This window comes from Ovis canadensis, chromosome 1 (genome assembly GCF_042477335.2).
Source record: "Ovis canadensis isolate MfBH-ARS-UI-01 breed Bighorn chromosome 1, ARS-UI_OviCan_v2, whole genome shotgun sequence".
NCBI classification, from domain to species: domain Eukaryota; kingdom Metazoa; phylum Chordata; class Mammalia; order Artiodactyla; family Bovidae; genus Ovis; species Ovis canadensis.
In genome coordinates this window covers 263,559,014-263,576,670 of record NC_091245.1, presented here as the reverse complement: position 1 = coordinate 263,576,670, position 17,657 = coordinate 263,559,014, and the positions used below count along the sequence as shown (strand labels likewise).

The window sequence follows — 17,657 nt, the reverse complement described above, 5'->3', positions numbered from 1 at the left end:
AAAGAGACCTAATCTAGTCCTGGAATAAGGGTTCTTCTAAACCCTCAAGGCTATTAGTTTTCTTGACAGGATAAACTTCTTCACAAGTAAATTAACTGTCTGCAATCATAACATTTAACACCCTTAAAAGGAAGACAACAAAATCCAGACTATCAATACATAGCATATCCACAATGCCTTACATATATTTACTGGGTATGGGAAAAAATAGGAAAATGTGAGCCATAAATAAAAGAAAAAAGAAAGGAAACAACCTAATGAACATACAGAAGTTGGGATTAGAAGCAAGGTTTTAAAGTAGCTATCATAATCATTTTGAAACATTCAAATATGTGTGCCATGAGTGAATACATAGAGTCCCTTGGCCTACAAGATCAAACCATTCAATTCTAAATGAAATCAACCCTACGTATTCATTGGAAAGACGGATGCTGAAGCTGAAGCTCCAATACTTTGGCCACCTGCTGTGAAGAGTTGAAAAGACTCTGATGCTGGGAAAGATTGAAGGCAAAAGGAGAAAGGGGCAGCAGAGGATGAGATGGTTGGATAGCATCACAGACTCAATGGACATGAATTTGAGCAAACTCCAGGGGACAGTGAAGGACAGAAAAGCCTAAAGTGCTACAGTCCATAGGGTCGCAAAGAGTCAGACATGACTTAGAAACTGAACAACAATCATAAACATTTTGAAAATTTCAAATGAAAAGATGTGTGCAATGAGTGAATACATAGGGAACACAGAAGAGAAGTGTAAACCATTAAAAAAAAATGAACCAAAGGAAATTCTAGATCTGAAAAACACAGTACCTCATCCATTTCTGCTCTGCCCCTAGCACACAACAGTTGGGGTAGAGAACTTTCTACCTGAATGACTAATTGCTGCCGTGAGTGACAGCCTTTCTTCTTGGATACCTAGATCAGGCAGCTGCTCTCAGAATTTCAAATTTTAGTTTGAATGGTCAAGTAGTTGAATTTCGTCACCACTTCAGCTAGATCACATTCCAGATAAGCTAAATAGATCTTTAGGTAAAATAAAGAATCTTATCACTTATTGTTGCCATTTAGAATAATGAGAGTTCCATATTGCAGACTGCAGACTTGCTAACTTTGGAGCATAATCTGTCCTTTGATTCATGAAAAATATGCAAAAATAAGTTGGAGAAACAACACCCACATGAAAACAGCAAACAGTATTAGAGAATACTTATATGCATTTTTATTTCAATCTGTAACATCAGTTGGGGAATGTTTTTCTCTAAGAGGCTTTAAAGTTTTTGGTCTGAGATATAACTTGGGAAAAGTAGAACTAGAACAAAGACCTTGAAGACTTTGAAGCTGCCTTCTTGCAGCCAGGGTGGTTGCAAAGTCTCCAAGTGACAATGTCAAAGAGCAAAGCGAGCTATGATAAGGGAGAGCTCTGTGGCTTTGATAGAGACTTCATGGAAGAAGCAGGAACCATCAACTCTGATGTGTAAGTTGAGTTAGAAAGAAACTGAAAAACACAGTAACCCTGGAACTTTTAATAAGTAAACTAAAGTCCACGTTTCCACTTGTTCATCTTCTATATGGCTTAGAAAAGGCAACTGAATTTCTGAGTCACAGTTTCCTCATCTGTATGATAGAAATTATGAGACATACTTCTTGGAGTTGCTGAGAGAATGGAATCAGATAACATCTGTAAATGTCCTTACCACCCAGCTAGTTGCAGGGCTTTCCAGTTCCTCTTCCTTTAATGAATGAGTAGGAAGGAGGACAGAGGTGTTCAGGCATGTGTTTTGAGACCAGTAAGGGATAAACAGGACTAGCTAAGGCACAGGTGGTGCCATGATCAGAGTCAGACCACCTCTTGTTGCCATGACCAAGTACATGCTTGATGTGGGAAGTGATGGGGAACCTCAGAAGTCCTAGCATTGATTGCCCTTGGAAGTAGGAGATACATATGATATCAGTCAGTGGGCTGTGGCTCTGCAGATAAGAGAACCCAGCAAAGACCCCATGGCCTGTCAGTCTGACTCCCCAGACCCCCTCCCTGCTTCTCTGCCCTCTGTTTCCTTTCATCTCTATCAGGATCTGGAAACCCATTAGCTGTGCTATCTTAACTATATTCCTTAACCTATTTCTACTTATATTTTACTTCAATTTTCTTATTTGCAAAATGGGATAAGGGCTTCCTGGGTAGTGCTAGTGGTAAAGAATCTGCCTGCCAATGCAGGTGATGCAAGAGACACAGGTTTGATCCCTTGGTTGAGAAGATCCTCTGGAACAGGAAATGGCAACCCACTGCAGTATTCTTGCCTGGAGAATCCCACGGACAAAGGAGCCTGGCGGGCTACAGTCCATGGGGTCACAAATAGTCGGACACACCTGAGCAAAGCCAACAGGTGGTAACTCCCATTTGCTGCTCTTCTCCTGTTTCTCCTTTCCTTCCACTGATGTGTACGTGACTTTGGTACTGACTGAGGACATGTTACATGGAGGAGGCCAGGTGGTAAACCCAAGCATCACGCAATTAGTTAGAATAGTGGCCTACGGAATACAGTCAAAAAGGTAATAGTGCACTATACTTCTGAAGAAACTGCAGCAGTTGGGGATAAATTGTGTGTGGGAGGTGAGGTGATAACTGCAGCTGTAAAGCTGAGGTGTAGGATAAAAAGAAATGAGAGAAATGGAGTTAGGGGACTCAGTTCCTGCTTATTCCTCATACCAGAGCCTTATGGCTTTGGACCATTGTACAGCTTAGCACATTTTTGATAGGTTGGGTCACAGGGAAGATTTATGAAAGCTTAATTTAAAATAAATTAGCTGTTATCACAAGGGAAGTTAGAGGAAAAAACCCTTAGCACTTAGACATGTGCCCCATGGCTTACACTAGCAGTGGATAGATGATGACCCTAATGTCACACTCAGTTGGGTGACCTTGGTATTGGTGAAACCATTTTGAGGGAAAGGACTGGAATTAATGGCAAAACACACGCGCCCTTTGTTTCCTGTTATTGGCTCTGCATTACTGCAGGGCAAGCTGCCAATATTATGATTTCCTGTCTGTGACTCCAAAGGTCAGTCTTCTTACACTTCTTTATATCTTGTGATGAGTCTGTGTTTCTGCCTTTTAATAATGAGCCACCGCATAGTGAAACAAACACATTATCTAAAAAGCCCCTACTTGACCTTCATTTGGCAGGAAAAATAAAACTTGTAAAGGCCACTCTCTTGCTGCTATTTGTTAACCCAATTTTTGATGCCGTATTTATGCTCTCATGTTGCTTCATTCATCCATTCATTTTGTTCCAAAACATACTTATTAAGCATTTATTTTATAAGATGTTTAATAAGACATACTCTGAGTGTGCCGAAGAATTGATGCTTTTGAACTATGGTGTTGGAGAAGACTCTTGACTTGACTTCAAGGAGATCAAACCAGTCAATCCTTAAGGAAATCAATCCTGAATATTCATTGGAAGGACTGATGCTGAAGCTGAAGCTCCAATACGTTGGCCACCTGATGCGAAGAACTGAATCATTGGAAAAGACCCTGATGCTGGGAAAGATTGAAGACAGGAGGAGAAGGGGACAATGGAGAATTAGATGGTTGGATGGCATCACTGACTCAATGGACCTGAATTTCAGATGGTGAAGGACAGGGTTCCCTGGCCTGCTGCAGTCCTTTGGGTTGCAAAGAGTCAGACACGACTAAGTGATTGAACAGCAACTGAGTGCTGGTTGTACAGGCTGGTCAATATGGGGAGACCCAATCCCTGCCTCACAGAACTTAGTAACAACCTAAATGGGAAAATAATCTGAACAAGAATAGGTTTGTGGATATGCATAACTGAATCACTGTGCTGTACACCTGAATCTAACGCAGTGTTGTTCAACAACTGTGTGTGTATGCTTAGTCATTCAGTCATGCCCACCTCTTTGCAGCCCCATGGACTGTGGCCTGCCAGGCTCCTCTCTCCATGGGATTTTTCAAGCATGACTACTTGATTGGGTTGCCAGTTCCTTCTCCAAGACAACTATACTCCAGTGTAATATTAAGAAGTTAAAAAAAGACTTACATTCCAGTGCAGGAGAGAGGCAATGAACATACAGATGATGTCAGGCATCTACCTGTGCTATGAAAAGTAAATCTTGGAAGGAGGGATGAGAGTGTTAAGAGAATGGAGTTTCAGGATGAACAGGGTAAGCCTTTTTTTTTTTTCATTTTTTTATTTTATATCAGAGTAGGGCCAATTAACAATGTTGTGATAGTTTCAGGTGGACAGCAAAGCAACTCAGCCATACACATACATGTTTCCATTTTCCCCCAAATTCCCCTCACATCCAGGCTGCCACATAACATTGAGCAGAGTTCCCTGTGCTATATGGTGGACCTTGTTGGTTATCTATTTCAAATATAGCAGTGGATACATGTAGATTCCTAGCTCCCCAACTCTTCCCCCCAAAGAATGGACAGGGTAAGCCTTTCCGAAGAGACATTTGAAAAGAGACTTGACACAAGGGGGGGTTGAGTCACAGATCTCTCTGTAGGAATCCAGTTACAGGCAGAGAGGCAAACAAGTACCAACACCCTGAGTCAGGAGTGGGTTTTTTTGTTTGCAGAGGACAGCCAGAAACCAGTGTGCTCACCATTCAGTAGGAGAGGAGGGAGGAGCCAGGTCATCTATTCTGGGTGTTACACGAAGCCATTGGAGTCTAGTTTCCAGTGTCATAAATCTAACCTAGAGTTTTGATCAACTACTATCTTGATTAAATACCATCCAGCAGAGAATGGCAATCTTTATTTGTACAGCACCGCCACCCTCCACTGCCACCACAAGAGTAGCTTCCAGTTTTACCTTCAATAAAAAGAAATTCCCATCCCTGTTGACAGCTAGGGAAACCTACAACCATTCTTTGGAAATATACAGCTACTTTGTTATTGTTGTTGTTTAGTTGTCAAGTCATGTCCATCTGTTTTGCAACCCCTTGGACGGTAGCCCACCAGGCACCTTTGTTCATGGGATTTTGCAGGCAAGTTTACTAAAGTGGGTTGCCAGTTCCTTCTCCAGGGGATTTTCCGGATCCAAGGATTGAACCTGTGTCTCCTCTATTGGCAGGCAGATTCTTCACCGCTAAGCCACCTGGGAAACCCATATGGCTATGGGTTGTTGTTATTCAGTCCCTCAGTCATGTCCACCTCTTCGTGACCCCATGGACTGCAGCACACCAGGTTTCCCTGTCCTTTACCATCTCCTGGAGCTTGCTCAAACTCATTTCCATTGAGTCAGTGATGCCATCCAACCATCTCATCCTCTGTTGTCCCCTTCTCCTCCTACCTTCAATCTTTCCCAGCATCAGGGTCTTTTCTAATGAGTTGGCACTTCCAATCAGGTGGCCAAAGTATTGGAGTTTCAGCTTCAGCATCAGTCCTTCCAATGAATATTCAAGATTGATTTCCTTTATGATTGACTGGTTGGATTTCCTTGCAGTCTAAGGGACTCTCAAGAGTCTTTCCAGCACCACAGTTCAAAAGCATCAGTTCTTCAGTGCTAAGCCTTCTTTATGGTCCAGCTCTCATATCCATACATGACTACTGGAAAAACTATAACTTTTACTATATGGACCTTTACTGGCAAAGTCATGTCTCTGCTTTTTAATATACTGTGTAAGTTTGTCATAGCTTTTCTTCCAAGGAGCAAACATCTTTTAATTTCATGGCTGCAGTCACCATCTGCAGTGATTTTGGAGCCCAAGAAAATAAAGTCTGTCACCGTTTCCACTGTTTGCCTATACATAGCTATTTAGAAGCCATGAATTCCAGACATAAAACACTGGACATCTAACACTGAGAAATACCTGCTCAATTACAAACAAGCTATCCCGCCTTTTAAAACAGAAAAATCATTCTTTCCCTTAATAAATAGACCAAAGCCAGTGATCATGTAAACAACCATCATTTTAAGCACCATGGGGAATCCTTTCCAAACTTCGGATACTGTCAGGCTACATGGATTGCGTGACAGGACGGGGTATTTTAGAAAGTATACATCTAAAATTACTCCTTCTAGGAGGACAGGAGTAGTGTGCTTGCAATTATTCTTTCTTTTATTTATTTAAATTAATTGTTATTAGAGTATAGTTGCTTTAAAATGTTCTGTTAGTTTCTACTGTAAAGCAAAGTGATCCAGTTATCAGTTCAGTTCAGTCGCTCAGTCGTGTCCGACTCTTTGCGACCCCATGAATCGCAGCACACCAGGCCTCCCTGTCCATCACCATCTCCTGGAGTTCACTCAGACTCGCGTCCATCGAGTCAGTGATGCCATCCAGCCATCTCATCCTCGGTCATCCCCTTCTCCTCCTGCCCACAATCCCTCCCAGCATCAGAGAGTCTTTTCCAATGAGTCAGCTCTTCGCATGAGGTGGCCAAAGTACTGGAGCTTCAGCTTTAGCATCATTCCTTCCAAAGAAATCCCAGGGCTGATCTCCTTCAGAATGGACTGGTTGGATCTCCTTGCAGGCCAAGGGACTCTCAAGAGTCTTCTCCAACACCACAGTTCAAAAGCATCAATTCTCCAGTGCTCAGCCTTCTTCACAGTCCAACTCTCACATCCATACCTGACCACAGGAGAAACCATAGCCTTGACTAGATGGACCTTAGTCAGCAAAGTAATGTCTCTGCTTTTGAATATGCTATCTAGGTTGTTCATAACTTTTCTTCCAAGGAGTAAGCGTCTTTTAATTTCATGGCTGCAGTCACCATCTGCAGTGATTTTGGAGCCCCCCAAAATAAACACTGACACTGTTTCCACTGTTTCCCCATCTATTTCCCATGAAGTGATGGGACTGGATGCCATGATCTTTGTTTTCTGAATGTTGAGCTTTAAGTCAACTTTTTTGCTCTCCTCTTTCACTTTCATCAAGAGGCTTTTTAGCTCCTCTTCACTTTCTGCCATAAGGGTGGTGTCATCTGCATATCTGAGGTGATTGATATTTCTCCCAGCAATCTTGATTCCAGCTTGTGCTTCTTCCAGCCCAGCATTTCTCATGATGTACTCTGCATATAAGTTAAATAAGCAGGGTGACAATATACAGCCTTGACGTACTCCTTTCCTGATTTGGATCCAGTCTGTTGTTCCATGTCCAGTTCAAAATGTTGCTTCCTGACCTGCATACAGATTTCTCAAGAGGCAGGTCAGGCGGTCTGGTATTCCCATCTCTTTCAGAATTTTCCACAGTTTATTGTGATCCACACAGTCAAAGGCTTTGGCATAGTCATAAAGCAGAAATAGATGTTTTTCTGGAACTCTCTTGCTTTTTCCATGATCCAGAGGATGTTGGCAATTTGATCTCTGGTTCCTCTGCCTTTTCTAAAACCAGCTTGAACATCAGGGAGTTCACGGTTCATGTATTGCTGAAGCCTGGCTTGGAGAATTTGAGCATTCCTTTACTAACATGTGAGATGAGTGCAATTGTGCGGTAGTTTGAGCAATCTTTTGCATTGCCTTTCTTTGGAATTGGAATGAAAACTGACCTTTTCCAGTCCTGTGGCCACTGCTGAGTTTTCCAAATTTTTGGCATATTGAGTGCAGCACTTTCACAGCATCATCTTTCAGGATTTGAAACAGCTCAACTGGAATTCCATCACCTCCACTAGCTTTGTTGGTAGTGATGCTTTCTAAGGCCCACTTGACTTCACATTCCAAGATGTCTGGCTCTAGATGTGTGATCACATCATCATGATTATCTGGGTCATGAAGATCTTTTTTGTACAGTTCTTCTGTGTATTCTTGCTACCTCTTCTTAATATCTTCTACTTCTGTTAGGTCCATACCATTTCTGTCCTTTATCGAGCCCATCTTTGCATGAAATGTTCCCTTGGTATCTCTAATTTTCTTGAAGAGATCTCTAGTCTTTCCCATTCTGTTGTTTTCCTCTATATCTTTGCAATGATCACTGAAGAAGGCTTTATTATCTCTTCTTGCTATTCTTTGGAACTCTGCATTCAGATGCTTATATCTTTCCTTTTCTCCTTTGCTTTTCACTTCTCTTCTTTTCACAGCTATTTGTAAGACTTCCCCAGGCAGCCATTTTGCTTTTTTGCATTTCTTTTCTCCTCCCTTTTGGACTTCCTTCTCATTTAGGTCACCACAGAGCACTGGGTGGAGTTCCCTGTGCCCTACAAAATATTCTCATTACTTATCTATTTTATGCACAATATTAATAGTGTATATAGTCCAATCCCAATCTCACAGTTCCTTCCACCCCTGTGCCTTTTCCCTTTGGTATCCATACATCTGTTCTCTACATCTGTGTCTCTATTTCTCCTTTGCAAATAAGATCATCTATACCATTTTTCAGAGAAGGAAATGGCAACCCGCTCCAGTATTCTTGCCTAGAGAATCCTGGTGGGCTCCTCTTCATGGGGTCGCACAGAGTCGGACACAACTGAAGTGCCTTAGCATGCATGTATGCGTTGGAGAAGGACATGGCAAACCACTCCAGTACTCTTGCCTGGAGATTCCTAGGGATAGAGAAGCCTGGTGGGTTGCCATCTATGGGGTTGCACAGTCGGACACGGCTGAAGCGACTTAGCAGCAACAGCAGCATACCATTTTTCTAGATTCCACACACATGTATTAATAGCCATGTTTGTTTTTCTCTTTCTGACTTACTTAACCTAAACATCCATCAACAGAAGAATGGAAAAATAAGATGTAGTACATATACACAAATGAATATTACTCAACCATTTAAAATGGAATAAAATTGGGTCATTTATAAGATGTTGATGGACCTAGAGAGTGCCATACAGAGTGTGCATGCAATTATGACTCATAGAAATATATGGCAATGGTGGCCTGCGTTGCCTTTTGGAGATGCGACATAATTATTTGCTTAAATCCATCCCTTCTACCTCTTTATTTTTTTTTTTTAATTTTAAAATCTTTAATTCTTACATGCGTTCCCAAACATGACCCCCCCTCCCACCTCCCTCCCCACAACATCTCTCTGGGTCATCCCCATGTACCAGCCCCAAGCATGCTGCACCCTACGTCAGACATGGACTGGCGATTCAATTCTTACATGATAGTATGCATGTTAGAATTCCCATTCTCCCAAATCATCCCACCCTCTCCCTCTCCCTCTGAGACCAAAAGTCCGTTATACCCATCTGTGTCTTTTTTCCTTCTACCTCTTTAATTACCCTCATCCCCACTGGAAAAGTCTCACTATTGGAAAGCCAACTATGTTGGCAGAAATGTTCATCACAAATAAAGCATTATGCAAATAAAAGGAAACCTATGTATGTATGTATGTATGTATGTATGAGTGTATATATATATACACTCCCTGGAGAAGGAAATGGCAACCCACTCTAGTATTCTTGCCACTAGGGGATCTTCCCGACCCAGGGATCAAACCCAGGTCTCCCATATTGTAGGCAGACGCTTTACCATCTGAGCTACCACGGAAGCCCATATATATATGATATGTATATATTATAAAGGAAGAAATGTCGTGGTCCCTCAGTCATGTCTGACTTTTTGTGACCCCCATGGACTGTATAGCTCGCCAGGCTCCTCTGTCCATAAACATTTATTCATATATATATATGGCTTCCCAGATGATGCTAGTGGTAAAGAACCCACCTGCCAGTGCAGGAGACATAAGACTGGGTTTGATCTCTGAGTCAGGAAGATCCCCTAGAGTAGAAAATGGCAACCCACTCCAGTATTCTTGCCTGGAAAATCCCATGGACAGAGAAGCCTGGCAGGTTACAGTCCGTAGTGTCACAAAGAGTCAGGAAAAACTAAACAATTTAGCATGCATAAACATATATATGTATATAAGGAAAACAGCTACTTAGGAGAATTATAATGTAGAAAATATAGAATCTTCAGTCTTTGTGTCCTAGCACTAGTTTAGGCCAAAAATCACAACAGTCTCAACAGCTTTGTAATTGTTCCACCTCCAGTTTTGTATCTCCTTGGCCAAAATCTTCCTACAGTTCCCTGTGCCTTCTTCCATCAGATGGTGTTTCCAGACCCATCCTACTCAGAGACCTTGTGCATCAAGGGTCTCTCTGATCTGAGTTGTTAACTGAGCCATGGTACTTTGGATAAGGTCTGTTTTCTAGTCTTTAAAACTGGAATCATAATTTCCATTCATTGCTTTGTCCATTCAGCAAACATTTGCAGAATATTTTCTGCCTTCCCACACTTGACTGTGTGCTGGGGTGTGATGGTCTGCAAGAAAAGGATGGTTCTTGTTTTCCCAAGGATGCAGCCAGATGTGGGAGGCAGGAATTTAACCAAGCAACACCAAACTTCCGTGCCTATGACAGGGTAATGCAGGATGATTCTGGGGAGGCACCCAGGCTAAGTGAAATGAGCTGAGATGTAAATAATAATTATTGATAATTTGTTAAAGAAATACAGAAACCTATGTGAAAGACCCTGGAGAAGAGAATGGCAACCCACTCCAGTGTTCTGTCCTGGAGAATCCCATGGACAGAAGAGCCTAGCAGGTTACCATCTATGGGGTCACAAAGAGTTGGACATGACTGAAGCGACTTAGCATGCATGTGAAGAACCAGGAGGACCCAGAGGATAGGTAGAATAGGGTAAACCCTGCAAGAGAAGACTATCAAGAGATGCAGCTGGAGATTGAGGACCCAAGTCATAAGGAGCCTTCAAAGTATTCTAAGAGTTTGGATTATGTCCAGAAACAATGTGATGGAGTGATAATGTTAATCATAGAAGTCCCATCATGTGATTAGTGTCTTTGAAGGATTTTTCACCTGACTGTGTGCTGATTGCCTTCAAGTGAGCCAGAAGGTAGCAATATACCAGTTAGGAGTTGTTTCAGAAATCCAGATAAGAGCCAATTTTCACCTTGTGTCAGCTTAAATTCCTCCTGAAAGCAGTGTTAGTCACAGGTTTGGCTGTAGATCCTTTATTCAACATGTAATTCCTGAAACCCAGAGTGAAAGAATGAAGGGAAATGAGATCAAGAAAGGAGGGGAAAAATCCATAAAGGTTGCTTTAATGAGCTAGTTGCTGCTGTGGTCAACTGGGGCTCATTCCTTCTGGAACCTTCCAAGGCATCACACAGAACCCATCACAGAAAGGTGATCTCTAGACCCACAGCATTATCTGAAACTCTTTCAGTCAGTTTAGTTCAGTTGCTCAGTCCCGTCTGACTCTTTGTGACCCCATGGACTGCAGCACGCCAGGCTTCCCTGTCTATCACCATCTCCCAGAACTTGCTCAAACCCGTGTCCATTGAGTCGGTGATGCCATCCAACCATCTCATCCTCTGTCATCCCCGTCTCCTCCTGCCTTCAATCTTTCCCAGCATCAAGGTCTTTTCTAATTAGTCAGCTCTTTGCATCAGGTGGCCAAAGTATTGGAGCTTCAGCTTCAGCATCAGTCCTTCCAGTGAATATTCAGGGATGATTTCCTTAAGGATCGACTGGTTTGCTTTCCTTGCTGTCCAAGGGACTCTCAAGAGTCTTCTCCAACACCACAGGTCAAAAACATCAATTCTTCATTGAGAATTCTTCGTTAGCATGACAACTCATTAGAAAAGGCAGAATCTTGGATCCTGCCTCAGACCTACTGAGTCAAAACTTCTAGGGACATGGCTCAGCAACTTGGATTTTAATCAATGCTTTGGGTGATTCTGATGCTTCTGGTGTGAGGAGCACAGGTTAGAGTACAGCTCACGGTTGTCCCATAAGTTTGGAGGATGGAAAAACAGGACATTTATCCTGACGCCCATACCTCATTGGTGGGTGATCGTCTCCCACTTTTCTGGGTTGCACTCATGAAAGTGAGTGAGTGTTACATTAGAGGAGGCCCTGAGACAGCAGAGACTCCTTTCTTGGTGTGTTTCCATGGCAAAATGCATAGAGCTGTCCAGCCTGGGGTACTGAAACCAGATGGATGGAGACACTTCACCGCACATCCGGTCTATCAGTCATGACTAGGCCATGGCAGTGAAGAGGAAGAGAATCTGAGGATAGGTGACACATTTGCAGAGAAGGTCACTAGTACCTGATGTTGTTGCTGTTCTTTCGCTTGGTCGTGTCTGACTCTTTGTGACATCATGAACTGCAGTACGCCAGTCTTCGCTGCCCTGTACCTGATTCCAGGAGGTTAAAGAGAGCATACGAAAGAATTCTCAATTTTTGAGCCATTTCCATCTGGAATTGCCTTATACTTACAAGATGTCAGTGGTTATTTTCCATGTAAACCTCTTTGGTAAGTTTTTAAATAACATTTCTTTGGGTTAGAACCAAGTTGAGGGGGGCAGGGATCATGGATCAGTGATAGTTAAACATTCTTCCAGAGGAATTCCTCTGTCCATTTGATGAGGGATTCAGTGCTCTTAGCAAAACTTCAACCAAATAGACATAGAGTGTAGATGCTCATTTTTTTGCCTACCACCCTGGACAGAATGATTCTGACATGATGTCTTAAACTTTGCAGTCTACCCTTGTGATTGTTAGGTTAATTTTGCTAAAAATAAATTTGCTTTATAAAATCTCCAGCCTTTTGTTTTCCTAGAAAATTTTCCCACCATGAGACAGACATCTCTTATCACCTTATTTTAAATATATTTAGATTGTATTGAGTACAATTGTCTCAGAATACCATCTAGTGAAGTAAAATTGCTCACTATGAAAAGACCTATTGGCTGTGCAAATATTTAATTTGCAGATTGGAAACTGTTAATAATATGTTAAAGCTGGACATACCTGTGTATACTAAATTAACCAACACTCCTACAACACTTTATATCTTCCAGGCACTAAGAATTATTATAATCTTAACTCATATTATCCCCATACCAATTCTATAAAATGAACCCCCAGTTTACAGATGAGGAAATAAAAGCTAAGAAACATTTGACGACTTACACAAGATGACCCACCTAGAAGCAGCAAAGTTGGAGAGTGAACCCAGGTGTTTAGCCTTTGGCTCTGTGCTCTTAGCCGTCACCCTCTGCTGTTTCTCTGAGAAACACAGCAATGAGTTCCATCTCTAGCTGCTTCCTGTCTTGATGTCAGTTCCACCTTCTTGGCTGTTTTATGGGTAAACTAATGTTCACTATGGCTCATGCCATTGCAGTGTGCTTCTAAATCCTAACCAACATAGACTCTAACCTTCTCCCTGGGCTTCCCAGGTGCCACTAGTGGTAAAGAATCTGCCTGCCAATGCAGGAGACACAAGAGAAGTGGGTTCGATCCACGGGTCAGGAAGATCCCCTGGAGTAGGAAATGGCAACACACTCCAGTATTCTTGACAGGGAAATCCCATGGACAGAGGAGCCTGGCAGGCTGCAGTCCGTGGGACCACAGAGAGTAGGACGTGACTGGAGGGATGAGGCACAAGCACAACCTTCTCCTCAGTCCATTTCTCGTGGTGGGTGGAATTCCTATATAACACATAAGCCCTCATTTCTGTCTCTAAATGAAGAACTCTGGAAATTGCAAAGCAGAGATTAACCTTATGAGGAATTGTGGAAAGCAGAGGAAGAATACCCACATTTGTTAAGTATCTAGTCAATGGTTGACATGATCCATGTCCTTTCATATAACCTTGTGACTGCCACATTAAAAATCCATCCTACGATTACCCACTAATCTGCTGAAAAAGATTTCTGGGTTCTAATACCTTTAGATGCTGCCTCTCCTAGGAAAAATCTGTTTCTTCTATTTAAAAGAAGACTGGAGTAATCTAAAATCACAGTAACTTAACTCAAAACATTTGCTTTCTCTTGGCAGGTATGTTAAGCAGAGTACATGTGTTTATTTTGCATAGGGATGGTGTTTTTTTTTTTTTCAGCATCTCACAAAACTCATCAAATAAGCAGTTACTTAATCTATATATTTTTTAAAATAGGTACTCTATAAAGTCATCTTGGCACCTCGATTCAACTGGCTTCCATAATCCTTGTTTGGCACAGAAGGCATATTGGTGTCAGGAATAATGGCCCATGTGTTTTCATCAGACTTTCAGAAAAAGTTCAATACCATGTTGTGTTCTTTATTGCCTTTAGGAAGAGCCTATTAATTCTCCCTTCATCTCCTGTTAGAGGCAGAATAGATACTCGATGCTTTAAACCTTTCACACCCAAGAGTGGATCCCTGATTTGCCGTAACACAAATCAAAAACAAAATGTCACATTCGCTTGGTTTAGTCAAACTGCCGCACTCCAGAATCCAGTGTCCCCCCAGTGCAAGTCAACTTCTGTCTGCCTCAGGTCACTGATATAACAAGACAAATCACCTGCACTGGGATTAGGTCCTCAGATGGTTCCTAATTGCAAATCCTGTGCTTTATTTCCCCACATATGTAAAGCGTTCTTTGTACTTTCCCGTATGTTAAAATTCTTGAATTTCTTTAAATCACACCTTTGATAAGTTGCAGTGTTGTCTGAATTACTGCTGGCATTTCTCTCTTTTTTAGTTCCTCCCAAGTTTGTGGTTCAACCACGGGACCAGGACGGGATTTATGGCAAAGCTGTCATCCTCAATTGCTCAGCTGAGGGTTACCCTGTACCCACCATCGTGTGGAAATTCTCTAAAGGTATGAAGTCACTTGGTTTGCTTCTTATCTACAAAACATATGGTATATTCTATAGCAGCGGTCCCAGCTTTTTTGGCAGGAAGAACTGGTTTCGTGGAAGACAGTTTTTCCATGGACCGGGGAAGTGGTGCTGATGGTTTGGGATGACTCTAACTTGTTACATTTAACTGTGCATTTGGTTTCTACTACTGTTACATCAGCTCCACCTCAGGTCACCAGGACCCCTGTTTTAAAAGGCCAAAAATGAGCATTTCTTCCGAAGATGTGTCTCACAAATATATCCATCCTCACCTCCACCAAGTATGTCTATCCTTCATGTACACCCCTGGTAAACCACCTGAGTGTTTTCATTTGGGCCATGAAGTGTTGTTGTATCACAGGGCCATGGAAAGACCCTGTTGGGGAGGCAGGTTATTCATGCACACTGTTTCAGCACCTGTGGAAGCTCTCTGTTGACCGCCTATACTGGACAACAGTGATCTGCTTGGAGACCCCATACACATGGAGAAACAAATATAAACTGTCCGAATTACTCATTGTTGGAAATTGCTGCTGCTGCTAAGTTGCTTCAGTCATGTCTGACTCTGTGCAACCCCATAGACGGCAGCCCACGAGGCTCCCTTGTCCCTGGGATTCTCTAGGCAAGAACACTGGAGTGGGTTGCCATTTTCTTCTCCAGTGCATGAAAGTGAAAACTGAAAGTGAAGACACTCAGTCATGTCCGACTCTTAGCCATCCTATGGACTGCAGCCTACCAGGCTCCTCAGCCCATGGGATTTTCCAGGTAAGAGTACTGGCGTGGGTTGTCATTGCCTTCTCCGAAATTATTTCCCCAGTATTTAGATAAGTAAAGTTAGGTGGCTTTAGAAGGTTAAAATAGAACTACAGTTTGTTTTATTTACCTAGATAACATAGATATAAAGCATCACCTGGGTATTATCTTCTTAAAAACAAACTTTCACCCCTAATCATGCTTTCTCTTCAAAGGCACAGCATAATTTCCCCATATTAAGGTAACATTATAAACACTACATAAATAAAAATGGGCAGTGTGGGAACTAAGGGGGGAACCATTCTAGACGTGGTAAAAATCTTTTTTGTCTATTTCATCACCTTCTCCAGGAAAGTTTCCTTAACTGTTTGCTGCTGCTGCTAAGTCACTTCAGTTGTTTCTGACTCTTTTAGACCATATGGACTGTAGCCCACCAGGCTTCTCATCCATGGGATTCTCCAGGCAAGAATACTGGAGTGGGTTGCTGTTTCCTTCTCCAGAGAATCTTCCTGGCCCAGGGATTGAACCTGATCTCCAGCATTGCAGCATTGTAGGCAGATGCTTTATCATCTGTGCCACCAGGGAAGCCCCTTTCCAGGAAGGTTTCCTTAACTATGCTTACAAATGTATTGGAAATTCCCTTTCCTTTCTCATTCACATGTCTTGATTCAGTAACTTATTTATTAAGCAGTTGAAGGCCAATATGTATCAATAAGATAAATAAGAAAACAACAACTAAATAAGTGAATAATGTCATTTTTTTCCTAACAATCTAAGACTTAACATATGTAGCACGTTGCGCTTTCTTATGGAAGTAACAATTGAAGAAAAGCAAATGGCATTTTTGCAACATAGTCGGCTTAAATGTATTTCTTTAGGGAGAAGGAGAAGTGGGAGGAAAGAGGGATAGGCACCATTTGGCTGGGGGTAGAATCAATTAAATTTGTTTAAATCCCTTAGGTTACTGCCCTGTAGCATGCCACATACATTGTCCATATGAAAAACAGTTTATCCCAGAATAAAATCCTGTTATTCAGAATATCTGCCCACATCCCTTTTTATTTGGGGCCATGCTTATAGCTGAATGTTGGATTACATGGTAACAAACAGCATATATTTGATTCAGTGTAGTTTATGTAGATGTGCAGGGAGCTTACCAGGTGGCACAATGGTAAAGAATCCACCTGCCAATGCAGGAGACGCAGGAGACTCGAGTTCTTTCCCTTAGGAAGATCCCCTGGAGAAGGAAATGGCAACACATCCCACTATTCTTGCCTTGCCTGAAAAATCCCATGGACAGAGGAACCTGGTGCGCTACAGTCCATGGGGTAACAGAGAGTCGGACACGACTGAGCAGCTGAGCACACAGCGCAAGATACCACGACCACACTGGAGGCCCTTGGTCTGAACTGGACCAGGACACACTGGAAGGCATCAGGGCAGTGTACACACTGCCCAGCAGGATGAGGCTGTGTGTGTCTTGCACCCTTGCCAGCTCGACAATATCCTTTTCTCCCTAAACTTTACTTTGTGATGGGTGAATGTTTTAATTTACAAATGTACATTACTAATGATGTTTGCAACATTTTATCCTTTGTTTACAGATCATTTCTGTTTCCCCTTTGGGGAATTTCTTATTCATGTTACTTGCATACTTATCTCCATATCTCATTTATTTAGAAGAAGGTTTTTCATAGATTAAATAACCCTGTGTCAGTTATGAGTGTTACAGATGTCATATGCCTTCCCGTCACTGGTGTGCAAATTAAATTATAAAAGCCTTATCTTTGAACTTCATATACAATTTAAAATCATTGAAGAAAAATCAACAATTGCAGCAAACAATTTTTTTTAAAGTTAAAACTCCCCTTTAAATACATCAACCAAAGATAATCAAAGATAAATACTATAAATGCTTTTACTTAGTTTTTCAGACCTGTCCCCTGGCAAATATACATATATAGATCTGTAGATAAACATATAATTTGGGGTCTTTAAAAAATTGCAAGCATATTCTTCTTCCTGACCCGTAATTTTTCTTCAGTTCACAATAGGCAATGAATGTCTTTCCAGGGCAGCAAATATGGGTTCAAATGTGACTTTTTAATGTCTCTGTCGAGTTTACAGTCATACATCAATAAGTACATCTAAGTTCTCTTGCCTTTATTAGGACTAAATTCAGTGACTTAATGCCACATGGGTTTACTCCTTTCTCCAGCAGATCTTCCCGACCAAGGAATCGAACCGGGGTCTCCTGCATCACAGGCAGATTCTGAGCCGCCAGGAAAGCTGTATCATAAGAGGAG

The 17,657-nt window shown here is 41.9% G+C and overlaps 1 protein-coding gene across 1 annotated transcript in view; it reads left to right on the top strand.

The window, feature by feature from the left end:
- DSCAM (DS cell adhesion molecule) overlaps window positions 1–17,657 on the top strand; it is a 679,278-nt gene that overhangs the window by 408,759 nt on the left and 252,862 nt on the right. Inside the window, exon 10 of the mRNA XM_069597968.1 lies at window positions 14,460–14,579. Within this exon, the coding sequence (XP_069454069.1) occupies window positions 14,460–14,579 (120 nt within the window). The remainder of the gene's footprint in view (window positions 1–14,459; window positions 14,580–17,657) is intronic.